Here is a 12,680-nt window from a genome sequence, read left to right on the forward strand (position 1 = left end):
CGTATTTCTGCTTCTGGAGTGGAGACTCCTGCAACTAGGATCAGGACATCATCCACCTGTCTATCTGTCCGTCCACCCAACCATCTGCCCATCTATCCGTTTAGCCAGCCAGCCAGCCAGCCGTTCATTGCTTCTTTCCAAAGAACATTAGAAAGCCCCAACAGGGGGGCTCCACTCCATCAGGTGCTGGGCATGAAGGAACTCTGGCTTTCATGACACTGCTGTGATAGAGGAGACAGCCAGGGGGACAGTGATGACACAGTCTAGGCCACATTGTAATGGACGAGAGGGTAGGGGGGCTGTGGAAGCGCAGAGGAAGACACTGGGGGGAAATGCAGATGTTTAAGAAAGTTTTGGCTTGGGATGAAGGTTTCAGGAGGTCTCTTGTCCTCCTCCGATAGGAAGCATGGTCTGGGGACCTACATGTCTCAGCAGCCCTGGGAGGCCTCCGAGTTCTCTCTTGACTCAGCTTCCATTTGTGTGATAGACAGAAAAACCATATCCACCTGGCCTGAGATGCCCACGCCTCCTTCCCCATTCCCTGCACTGCGGCCAGGCTTATCAAACCTCCTGACTTGGCTCGAACGAAAGGTCATTTGTAAAGATGGGCATTTACATGCCTGGGCATCCTTGTCTCTGTAGACTCTATGAAGTCCTCCACATTCCAAAATTAGCAAATAAATGATTTGGAGCTAAGCCGGTATGAAACCGGCTGGGAAAGAATCTAGCTCTTGAGCTCACCAGTCTTGCAGAGATCGTGCCCTGCTCCCATACAGAGTGTAAATACAGCTCCACTTAAGGTCTTGTGAGAGATACAAGACCAATGCCATGTTCTCTATCTCCCCTTGACGGCCCGGACTAGACGCACCCAGTGCCTCTGCCCCTGTGTCCAAGCATCACAGAGCCGACTGGCTGTGGCCGTGCAACCTGAGTGCCCAGTGACAGCCTCTCGCCTGAGCCCTGGGAATGAAATGCCGTGATAATGGAAAACATTGGCTTGCAGAGCTGTGGAGTTGGTCGGATGCCAGCCGTGTACAAAGTCTCCACTTTGACTTCATTCTTTTCCTCCTGAGTTATGGGTTTGGGTTTCACATACAGGGCAAATTCAATATCCTTATACAGACTGCTGTGCATTTTTAATGTGCCACTAGACATATATCAATCTAATGAGAATCGGGTTTGGCCTGGGTGATAGCAGGGGGAGATTTGCATAGAGCTGGTTTATTATATCATCGCTTTGCAAACAGAATTATCTCAGAGAGTCTACCTTTTGGTCCAATCCTCCTCTATTCAAAGGCATTTTCCTCTCATTTATTGGAAGCCTGAAAGCAGAGACTGGAAATCATACTTAGCAGAGGCTGTTAAAATATATGCAGCCTGGACCGGTGCCAAAGAGCATTGAGGTTCAGGGCCTGTCTTCGGGGCTGATGCATATGACCTGCTGGGAATGTGAATAAATCTATTATCCCACATTTGGGCTCTATGCTCAGCAGGTATGAAACATAATTGCCTGTGGAGACATCGTCGTTCCTGCTGCACGGATACAGAAAAGACTGTTCTGGATGCGCCCATGCTCTCTGCTTGGGGTCGTCTTGCAGCCTATGCTGTTCACTGAGCACTCAGTTCTAGAGACGAACCTGACCAATCTTTCCAAACTACAGTTTCAAACAGTCAACTCCTGATGTAGGACATCATTTACATTTCTTCATGTTGTGTCTCTGATGCTTTCCTTTTCAGACATGTTTCAATTTACAAATGCTTCCACCTCTATCAACTTGTGTATGTGGACTTGTTGTGGCATCGCTGTTCCCCATGGGACAGGGATGAGAAAATAGCACTGCCCCCCGCCCTTTGCAGGTTAGAACACTGAGGCAGATAGAAGTAAGCCAGTGGTCTTGGAAGTTGGTTGCGGGGTTTGTGACCATTTTCTCGGTCTCTTGGCTCTGACCCAGCCGAGGACAAGATCGCAGGCCCCAGCCCAGAGACGCTTCCTTTTCAGTTGAGGGTTGATATTAATTACTGGCAAAGTTTGAGTTTTTGGTGGGGGGAGATCTTTGATTTAGGAAACTGGTTTTATTTTTTATTATTTTTTTGATTTTTTAAATGTTTATTTATTTTTGAGAGAGAGACACAGAGCGTGGGCAGGGGAGGGGCAGAGAGAGAGGGAGACAAAGAATCCGAAGCAGGCTCCAGGCTCCAAGCTGTCAGCACAGAGCCCGACGCGGGACTCAAACCCACAAACCGTGAGATCATGACCGAAGTCGGGCGCTTAACCGACTGAGCCCCCCGGGCGCCCCTGGGAATTGTTTCAAAGCCTGATTGTCTGCCAAATAAACAGTAGCACATATTAAAATTAGTACATCCCATAAAGGACATCCCTCCCCCAACCTCACTCTCCTCCTAACCTGGATTCTGTCTAGAAGTTCTGCCGGTGGATAAGGACAGGGCCTACCTAGGGTGAGAGAGAAAGCAACTTGTATCATGTACGTTCTGCCTAAGCAGTGTTTGCACGATTTATGAGCCCTTGAAGCTAGAGTTCAGCCCTTTCCAGAACCCTCCCAGGGAGCCTGGGATTTAAACTTGTGTGTCTGCCTCCTGATTCATGCTTATTGATCCCTTCCGGCACATACTGGGCCCTCAGCAAATGTTTGCTGAATGAACGGATGAGCGAACAAGTTAGCACGGGAGGAATCTGTGTTGCTGAGTTTCCAGGGAAAGCTGGGCCTTTTTCTGGAGTACCCTTCTTCTTCTTCTTGGAAGGAAGGGTATGACTCCCGTGCGTCACAGCCTTTGCCGTGGATTAAGATGACGTGTCTTCCCTTGAATGAGAGTGTGCTCTCTAGCCGTGGAGACGATGATGCCAAGAGGTAGACTGGATTCCCACAGCCTCGGCTTAGAACCCTGGCTTCGCTCCTGAGGGGCTGAGCGCTCTGGGCTGAATTGGTGACTCAACCTCCCCTTAGCCTCAGTTTCCTCTTTCATCGAGTGAGGTCGATAATACCTGCCAAATAGGGCTCTTGTGTGGATTCCATGGTATAATGCAGGAAAAGCATTCAGCCCAGCGCCTGGCCAGGAGGGTAAATGCTCAATAAATGTTGGCTCTAATGTCATTCTTCCCCAGGACAGTTCCTTCGGCGAGGGGAGGTGTTTTGGGATGACCTGAACTGTACCATCAAATGCCGCTGTCTAGATTTCAACAATGAGATCTACTGCCAGGAGGCCTCCTGTAGCCCCTACGAAGTGTGCGAACCCAAAGGCAAATTCTTCTACTGCAGCCCCGTGGAGACCAGCACGTGTGTGGTGTTTGGGGAGCCACACTACCACACTTTTGATGGCTTCCTCTTCCACTTCCAAGGCTCCTGTGCCTACCTGTTGGCCCGACAGTGTTTGCAGACTTCCAGCCTCCCCTTCTTCAGCGTGGAGGCCAAAAACGAACACCGCGGGGGCTCAGCCGTCTCCTGGGTGAAGGAGCTCTCTGTGGAGGTGAATGGCTACAAGATTCTCATCCCCAAAGGCAGCTATGGAAAAGTCAAGGTGAGACCCTCTCCAGCCCTCCTGGGAAGCTGGAGAAGCTGGAGAATCTTGAGCCGGGGGAAGACTTCCTCAGATCTGCTGGTTCTGCTGTGTGATGTTTGTACGGAAGAGATTCAGGGCTCTGCTTTCCTTGCAAATAGCTTGTAACATTTTTTTAACTAGGCTAAATTTTATTTGTACAAGAGCCAACCTCAGCTCTCTCCTTGATATTTCTTTCTACTATATAACTTAAAGTACACTGAAATTCCTAGTTACCTCCTAAACACGGTACACACACACACACACACACACACACACACACACATGCTGTCACATACGTGCATACATGCCCACATGTCCAAGCTCAGAAGTAACTGGGAAGAGAGGTAGGCTGAGTTTCTCAGGGACCTGGCTTGTAATAGCAGCAGCCGCATGGTCATGCCCTGGAGATGGTGTGCCAACACAGAGTATACATCCATAACTCAGTACGGCCTTTCATTAACAACCCTCCCCCCCCCTCCTGTTTGCCCAAAATCTACTGCTGCATTGTTGGAAAAAGCTCCAAATTGATTGGTGTTTCCAGAGGCACCGCTGGTGAGGGCCCCCCTGGGAGCAGGCTTGCTGAGCCGGTGGGAAGGTTCTGAGAAGGCTTTGCCCAAACACCCTCCAACAGGTCCCTACTCCTGCCTGGAATAAGAGAGGGGAAAGTGGATATCTGCCGGTGCGTTTAGCGTATGCAAATGATTCCTGTCACTGCCCACCTGGATTTCAGGCAGGCACATCCGCAAAGGAGGGAGAGCAAGAAGCCACTGGCAATTACTCAATTTGTGGAGGCCCCAATTTTCATAATGTTAATGAAAACCTTGTTGCAACCGTGTATTTATTCAAGCAATAATAACCAAGACCACGAGGGGTTGATTGGGCAACCCCGTGCGATCCTTAATCCCCATGCATGGAGGTCATTACGGAGATTACAAACCAGCACTGATGCCAATGCGGGGATTTCTTTCTTTCTTTCTTTTTTTTTTTTTTTTAATATGTGTTGTAGTTTTAATTGGCACAGCATGTCCAACAAAAGGCAGGACCGAGGAACTAATTCCACTTTTTCTGGCTCTGCCTGGCCTAGGTCTGTGCAGCTTATCATGGTCGTAATTAGAAAAGTGAGGTTTTACTGTGGCCGAAATGTCAATTTGCCTGTTATTTGGCCAGTCTCTCTAGGGACAGTTCTGCATATGAAATCAAGGTCAGAGTTGGGGGTATGGAAGTTTGACGTTTCTCCCTTTTAAATTTCTATTGTGCTGTTGAGCACAATACTTACTCTTGTAGATAGATGCTACTATTTCAAGCCAGAAAAATGTTCCCCAGCTTTCTCCTGCTTGCCTGTATTGTGGGGATGGATGTGTATGATATCTGTACTTGAGGAAGAAAGCTTTATGCCTTATTTCTATTTTCCATTTTGATTAAAAATCTTTTTCACTCACAGTCAGACTTTTTTTTTTTTTTTTTCAGAAGGAAAGGAGCATTGCCATTTCTTTCAGGCCCAGCAGCTCTGCTAATTTTGTGTGGCTCTTTTCCATCGTCCAGGCATAGGGCACAGATTCCTCAATTTTCTGTAGCGACAGGGAGATGTGGACGTGAATGTAAATGTTTCAGAAAGAAAAGGTTATGTGACTCCAACTGTGAGCTAACATTGGCTTCCTTTTCCTTTGGCCAAACGGCTTCCCAGTGTCTCTGGATACACCTGCTCTGCTGGGTGGGGGGGAGGAGGGGGTGACTCCATGGACAGTGGAGCCCCCACCCAGGGTCAAATGGGGACAGGCAGGGAGAGGGATAGGAAGTGAGAAGGAGGCTTTGAAATGCCTGTGAGGCAGCTGACTTCTCCAGACACACTCGGCCTGGCCGGAATGGCCAGCAAGATCTGTTCTTGCAACATATAGATCCCTTTTCTCCATATGCTGGGGACTGGTTCCTGTATATGGATTTCCCCCCTTTGGATTGTTTTCAAATAACAAAGCAAACAATTTAGGATTGCATATGCTAATGGGGGCTAAAGACAGCCAACTAACATCCATAATATAATAAATGTCTCCTTCTAGCTAATACTTCTCCGTTTTCATATTTCTCCCCCAAATAAACTCAGGTAGTTTAGGGTGCCCCACTGAAAAGGGCTTCAAGGCCAAATAGCATATGGGGAGGAAGAACTCAGACTCTGGGGTCAGATCTGCACAATCCCTGTGTGACCACTGCCGGCTGAGTGTGCTTTGGGCTTCTTTTTTTCCATCTGTAAAATGGGGTGATAGTGTCTAGGAGGCAGGGCTCTATGGCCGCAGTATGGCTACCCAGTATTAGCACTGGGATAAAAGCAGCAGAAAGCAGTGGCTTTGCAGCCCAGCTCATGAGAGTCAGGCCCTGTCACCTCCCAGCCGTGCAAGCTCTGAACCTCAATTTCCTCATCTGCAAAAGGGGAAGATGATAAGGTCCTTCTGAGTTTGTCCTGGGGATGAAATAGAACAGCCGTGTGTGACATCTAGTACACAGCCTGGCACACAGTGGGCACCTAATACATGCTGTTTCCCACATTTCCACTGCCACCCAAATCCCTTTTAGTTCTAAGACCTACGCTTCTACGATTCTAGTTCTCTCTCCTCACCCCTCCCTCCCACCCAGTACCCACATCCTAGGAGAGACAGTATCGGAGAGGAAAGTGGCTAGAAGACAGGGAGAAGAAGGGAAGTGATGAGAAGAGGTCCAGTTACCCTTGGCTAGTCAAGAGTTGAGGCCGGCGGGATGAAAGAAGAAATCACCCAAGAGCTCCTTCTCAGAGCACTGTGGGGGACAAACGCAGTATCTCTCTAATCGGTGGTTTAAATGGAGACATGTTTTCTCTTGGGAATGAATGGGGTTGCAATGAACACTTACACCAGGAAGAAGGGTAGAAACTGGGAAATGGTGGTGCCCGTGGTCAGCCTAGGGCTTATGTCAGTCTAAGTGGAACAAGATCTGATGCAGAGGAACTGGGTTGGGGGGGACTGTTGTAATATCTAGAGACGGTTCACCCCATGGCTTTTGCTTCGAGACACAGAAGACTGCCCTTTGTTAGCAGGAGCTTGAGAGAGAGTGGAGGAGGCCGTTGAGGAAATTGAGGCTCAGAGCTTATATGGCTGGCAGGTGACATTGGCCATTGCCAGCATTGGTCCAGGGCATACCTGGAACTTACAGTTATACTAACCTTGGGGAAGAGTTCATTCTCCGTCTCAGCATGGACAGTACATAATGGTCATCCAGGGCTCTTGCTAGCTGACCTTCCTTATAACATGGCTTTTCTCACCCTTGTCGGCTAAACTGCTACCTAGGAGATAAGGATAGATCGATCAATTCCTAGGTTTTTCTCTCTACTTGTAGCTCTCTGTAGGATAGCTTATTTCTCAAGCCTATTTTTTTGGTCCCCCCCCTCCCATTAGAGGCAGGCCATGGCACAAGACATCTGCGATGGTAAATCTTGGAGAGATGCTTAGATAGGCTACTGCCTCACTTCCTAGAAGACTGAGGAAGTAGCTACAATGGTGGCCGTAAAGACCCTTTTCCTTCCCGTGTGCCCGAAATCGATATAGTTCCAATGTATTGACTGTGCACTCACAGTGTGTACCACCTAGGACTGACCTAGGATAACCTTCCGATCCCAGACTATAAACGTGATGTCTACAGGTGCTGGGCATGTTAAATGTGAAAAAGAAGAAAATGAGCTCTCTTTGTTGGAGGCTTCTCAAGCCACCCACTCACGTGAGCCAGATGCTTGAGACTCGCCCTTGACTGTTCCCCATTTCTTGCTCCCGCTGCAAAAAAACCCACGAGGTCCTACCGAGCAGACTCCATGAGCTTGTCCCACTCTCTCACGTCTGTATATAGTTTAGGCCCTCATGCTCCATCGCCCCTGGATTTTTGCATCAGTTTCCTGTCTGGTTTCTCTGCTTCTAATCTTGACCTGCTGGCCAGAGTGGGCTTTCTGAAATGCAAATCTGACTATGTCATTCCCTTACTTAAAACCTTTTGGGGCTTTCTCTGCAGCATAGAAATCCAAGTTGTTTTTGCTTTTATGGAATTTGTTTTGTTTAAAACATGGCTTATAAGGCCCTCCAGGGTCTGCACCCAACACGAAAGCCAGAGGAATTCTTTTAAGATGGAAGTCAGATCACGTCCATCCTTTGCCCTAGACACACTCTTGGCTCTCCATCTTGCTCGGAGTCAAGGCCAAAGGCTTTACAATAGCCAACAAAGGTCTACCTGTTCTGGCTGCCCTTATCTCTCTGGCATCATCTGCCACTGCCCTCTCCTTGCTGTCTCTGCTCCAGTTGTGACGGGAGCACCCAGGCACACGCCACCTTTGGGCCTGGCTGTCACCTCTGCGTGATCCACTGTCACCCCAGATAAGCTCCTGGCTTGCTTCCTCATCTCAAATATCCCCTTCCCTGACCATCCTATTTCAAGTTAAAAACCCTCTTCCCCGGCACTTGTGATCCCCATTCCCTGCTCTATTTTTCTGCATAATTGCTCAACCTGGCATACCTATATATCTTACTTGTTTATTTTGTTTGGTTTCGGTCTCCTCAACTAAAATATAAGTTCCGTGGAGCAGAGATTTGTGTCCATTTCACTCAAAGCGAATCCCCAGCTCTTAGAACAGTGCATGACACACAGAGAGGCCTAAATTGCCATGTGTTGACTAAATGGACCGTGGACCTTGCTTGTGTCTCCAGCTTCGTTTCTGGCCGCCCCGCCAGATGGGCCACCCCGTATTCACGTAGCTGTTCCTAACCACCCGCCTTTACTCTCTTGTCCTAGAATTCCCTGAGCCCAGTCTTCCTTTGTCTACTTCTGTTCATCTTCAAAGACCCAGGGCAGACTTACTGCCTGCAAAAAGTCTTGTGTGACCCCCCCCTAGGCTGGATATAGTGGTCACTTGCTATCCTCCCATTGTATGATCCATTAATGCGTATTTAAAACAGGGTATTATAAATATCTATTTGTGTCTCTCTTCCTCAGTAGACCGGGACCTCCATGAGGGGTGGGGACAATTATTTTCTTTATTCTTTATTCCTTAGCACCTAACACAGTGCTTGGTACACAGTAGGCGTTCACGTTTGCTCGTGTTGCTGAATGATTACATGACATAGTCCTGGTATCAGGACGTGACAGGGTGATGCACTCAGAGAATAATACCAGGGCAGCATGGCACACATTTCAGCTGGGAGGAGGGATCAGGGAGTGCTATAGGCAGTGACGAGGTCATGGAAAAGATGTGACTTCAGTGGAGACTTAAAGAATGAATTTAGATGAGTGAAAAGGAAAACAGCATCACTAGTCTTTCACCAAGAGACTTGAAGCCAGCCCTAGAGCCAGCCAGGAAGGGTTGACAACCACCTGGTCCCCAGAGGAGTCTAGGGCAGTAGTGGTAATGCCTGTCATGTCTCAAATGCACAGTGCTTGGCTGGCCCACGCCACCCTGCTTTTGTGGCTTCCCCCAGGCCTCTGTCTTAACAGAAGTCAAGCTTACCGGAGCCTAGGCCATCGGGGGGGGTGGGGGGGAATCATTCTCTCTGGAGAGTGCTTTGGCCTCCTTTTCCCGACCTCTGTGGGACCCATTGCCCTGGCACCTGCTCACCTGCCTTTTATTGTTACTGTTGTTGGCAGGTTAATGACCTAGTGACTTCCTTGCCGGTCACCTTAGACTTGGGGGCGGTGAAAATCTACCAGAGTGGCATGTCAACTGCCGTGGAAACGGATTTTGGGCTCTTGGTGACGTTTGATGGCCAGCACTACGCCTCCATTTCCATCCCAGGCTCCTACATAAACTCCACGTGTGGGCTCTGTGGGAACTACAATAAAAACCCGCTGGACGACTTCCTCCGCCCTGACGGCAGACCGGCCATGTCTGTCCTGGATCTCGGAGAGAGCTGGCGGGTCTACCATGCCGACTGGAAGTGCGACTCGGGCTGCGTGGACAACTGCACTCTGTGTGACACAGCCACGGAAGCCCTCTTCTTTGGTTCGGACTACTGCGGCTTCCTCAACAAGACGGACGGCCCCCTGTGGGAGTGTGGCACCGTCGTGGACCCCACAGCCTTTGTGCACAGCTGTGTGTATGACCTGTGCAGCGTGAGGGACAATGGGACACTCCTCTGTCAAGCCATCCAGGCCTACGCGCTCGTGTGCCAGGCCCTCGGCATTCCAATCGGAGACTGGCGGGTCCAGACTGGGTGTGGTAAGCTGGCATCCCATCCAAATGGAAGGGCGTGCTCGCGCAGGGGGCCGGGGAGAGGGTTTCTGGGCTCCTCAAAACTCTCCTTGTTAAGACAAATTGCCCAAGAGTGAGGGTGAGGTTAACATAGCCACACGTTATGAAGAATGAACAGCAAAAAGGGTCTTTACTTTTCCTGCCCACCCAATACCATAGCCAGAAAACAAGAAAACCATTTGAGCACAAATGGTCCAGAAACAGGGAGTGAGTGGCAGGAAATGCTTGACGGGAGGAAGGCCCTGTCCCAGGGATGGCTATCCCTGAGTTAAGAAGGGAGGTGGGTGTTCAGAGGGAAGGTGGCTGTGTTTGTGGCCATTGAGCAAACACAGACACTGGTCTGAGTAATCATAACCAGCTTTGGGGGAAATTCACCTTCCAAGTGGAACCAACAGCATCGGTTCTTTGACTCTTCTCCGCCTTCCGTCCCTCTAGGTTCTGTGTCTCTTGCTCTGCCATGTTTTTGCTGACCCACTGGTGCCAGTGGGAAAAGGGCTGCAGCCAGGGAGCACAGAACATCAGGAAAGAAGGCCCTTTTTCAGAAGCGCTAGGTGGTTAGGAGAAAGCCCTAACAGCGTGGGGAAATTCAGCTTCTTTTGAATTACCTTTTCGCATGAAGCATTTTGTACGACTTTGTCGTCTCGTTTTTCTCCTTCTATCCCACTTAAACCTCTCTTTTCGTAATTATATAAACTTTTAAAACAAGCAAGCAAGCAAACAAGTAAAAACAACTCAGCTTCTTGGAATTCCGTTTCTCTCCTGGCCCTTGGTTTCTCCACATGGGTATACAGAACGTTATGTCCGTGCATGTTAGATTCCCACGCAGATGAGAAGGTTTCAAAGTTTCTTTCAGTTCCGAGACCAAAGGGAGATTTTTCTTCCCCCTCAGTACATGTTGGGATTCACAAAATCGTGTATCAGGTTCAATTCTCAGAGAATTGATCCAACTACGAAGAGACAGTGTTTTCTTATTGCTTGTTGTGTGACTGACCAGCCTCTAAGTATGCCAGGAGCATACTCAAGTTGAGATTGATTATGGATTTTTTTTTTTGATCCTTGTATAATCTAAGAACATCCAAATTACCTAAGCAAATTGCCTGTAATGGCTACTTTTTCCCCTAGTGGTCCCATCTTCCACATTGCCCACCCCCTCTCTCTCATGTTAACGCTATGAATTCCAGTTAATTCAGACAGCTAGTTTAGCAGTCCCTTGAGCCCCTGCCTCTTGGATTCGACCCGACTCAAGCATTTATGTAGACTCCCACGTTCTTAAAATGAGAACCAGAGGCTTCTGAGGCAAGAAGGGCCTTGAGGAGACCTCTAGCTCCAACCCAGTCTCCTGGCAGTGCAGACACACAAATTCTTTCCCATAACCAAGGTTCTTTCTTATTTTTAAGATCCTAGAGTACTCATTTTCATAGTTTTCGCTCATCGTCTTTTATAGCCTTCACTTAGGTATTTTGAGTGCCTCCCTGTAAGAAATGTCATGTTTTCAAATGGCCCCTCCCGCCTTTTCATCTTTTCTTTTCTCCTGCAAGTTGGATTTATTTCCTCTTAAGAATAGGCTATGCTGTTTAAGGTCAGATTGACTTCTGTGTCCATCAGCCGAAGATCTTAGAGCATCTGAGTGGTTGTAGATCATCCAGTAATAAATCGCTGTTGAGGGGCGCCTGGGTGGCGCAGTCGGTTAAGCGTCTGACTTCAGCCAGGTCACGATCTCGCGGTCCGTGAGTTCGAGCCCCGCATCAGGCTCTGGGCTGATGGCTCGGAGCCTGGAGCCTGTTTCCGATTCTGTGTCTCCCTCTCTCTCTGACCCTCCCCCGTTCATGCTCTGTCTCTCTCTGTCCCAAAAATAAATAAAAAACGTTGAAAAAATAAAAACTAAAAAAATAAAAAAAATAAATAAAAAAAATAAATCGATGTTGAGTAATCAGTGTAGTCCAGTTAGGATCGCCACTTGAAGTGTAATTCAGTCAAGATGATCGCGATTCGAAAAGTCGAAAGTTCACGATCCGATCACGTTGCCCCGTAGCTGTCACAAAGCAGCAAGCTGATTTCTGCGGGTGCAGTCGCAAAGTCTCTCGCCCGATGAGCGCCCTTCCCCGTGGGGCTCCCGTGTGTGGTGGCTCCCCACGGTCACCATCCCGGGGCCTTCATCTGTTGTCACGCTCTCTCCTCTCCCCTACGTCAGTGTCCACGGTGCGGTGCCCGAGCTTCAGCCACTACTCCGTGTGCACCAGCAGCTGCCCGGACACCTGCTCTGACCTGACGGCCTCCCAGAACTGCGCCACGCCCTGCACCGAGGGCTGCGAGTGCAACGAAGGCTTTGTCCTCAGCACCAGCCAGTGCGTCCCGCTGCACAAGTGCGGCTGCGACTTCGACGGTCACTACTACACCATGGGGGAGTTCTTCTGGGCCACGGCCAACTGCACGGTGCAGTGCCTGTGCGAGGAGGGCGGGGACGTCTACTGCTTCAACAAGACGTGCCGCAGCGAGGAGGTGTGCGCCGTGGAGGACGGCTACCAGGGCTGCTTCCCCAAGCGCGAGACCGTGTGCCTGCTCGGCCAGAGCCAGGTGCTGCACACCTTCGACGGCGCGGCCTACGCCTTCCCCACCGAATTCTCCTACACCCTCCTCAAGACCTGCCCCGAGCGGCCCGAGTATCTGGAAATTGACATCAACAAGAAGAAGCCCGATGCGGGGCCTGCTTGGCTGCGAGGCGTTCGCATCCTGGTGGCTGACCAGGAGGTCAAGATCGGAGGAGTTGGGGCTTCGGAAGTCAAGGTAAGACTCCGGCTGCCCTTGGGGCTTTTCTGATGCGTCTCACCAAGCGAAGGAACTCTTCGGGTATGCCTTTCTGGCTCTGACCATGAGT

General features: G+C 49.6%; 1 protein-coding gene and 1 long non-coding RNA gene across 3 annotated transcripts in view; one reads left to right on the forward strand and one right to left on the reverse strand.

Annotated features, from left to right (window-relative positions):
- Positions 1-6,853, reverse strand: part of LOC122231042 — a 32,823-nt gene extending 25,970 nt beyond the window's left edge. The window contains exon 1 of the long non-coding RNA XR_006208151.1: positions 6,743-6,853. This is a non-coding gene — a long non-coding RNA (uncharacterized LOC122231042). The remainder of the gene's footprint in view (positions 1-6,742) is intronic.
- The window catches only part of LOC102958854 (tubulin-specific chaperone cofactor E-like protein), a 161,043-nt gene that overhangs the window by 102,463 nt on the left and 45,900 nt on the right, over positions 1-12,680 (forward strand). For both annotated transcript variants that reach the window (XM_042957902.1, XM_042957903.1), the window contains 3 exons: positions 3,122-3,534; positions 9,202-9,772; positions 11,997-12,589. In XM_042957902.1, coding sequence (XP_042813836.1) covers positions 3,122-3,534; positions 9,202-9,772; positions 11,997-12,589 — 1,577 coding nt within the window. The remainder of the gene's footprint in view (positions 1-3,121; positions 3,535-9,201; positions 9,773-11,996; positions 12,590-12,680) is intronic.

This window comes from Panthera tigris, chromosome D1, assembly GCF_018350195.1.
Source record: "Panthera tigris isolate Pti1 chromosome D1, P.tigris_Pti1_mat1.1, whole genome shotgun sequence".
In the NCBI taxonomy this organism is placed as follows: Eukaryota; Metazoa; Chordata; class Mammalia; order Carnivora; family Felidae; genus Panthera; species Panthera tigris.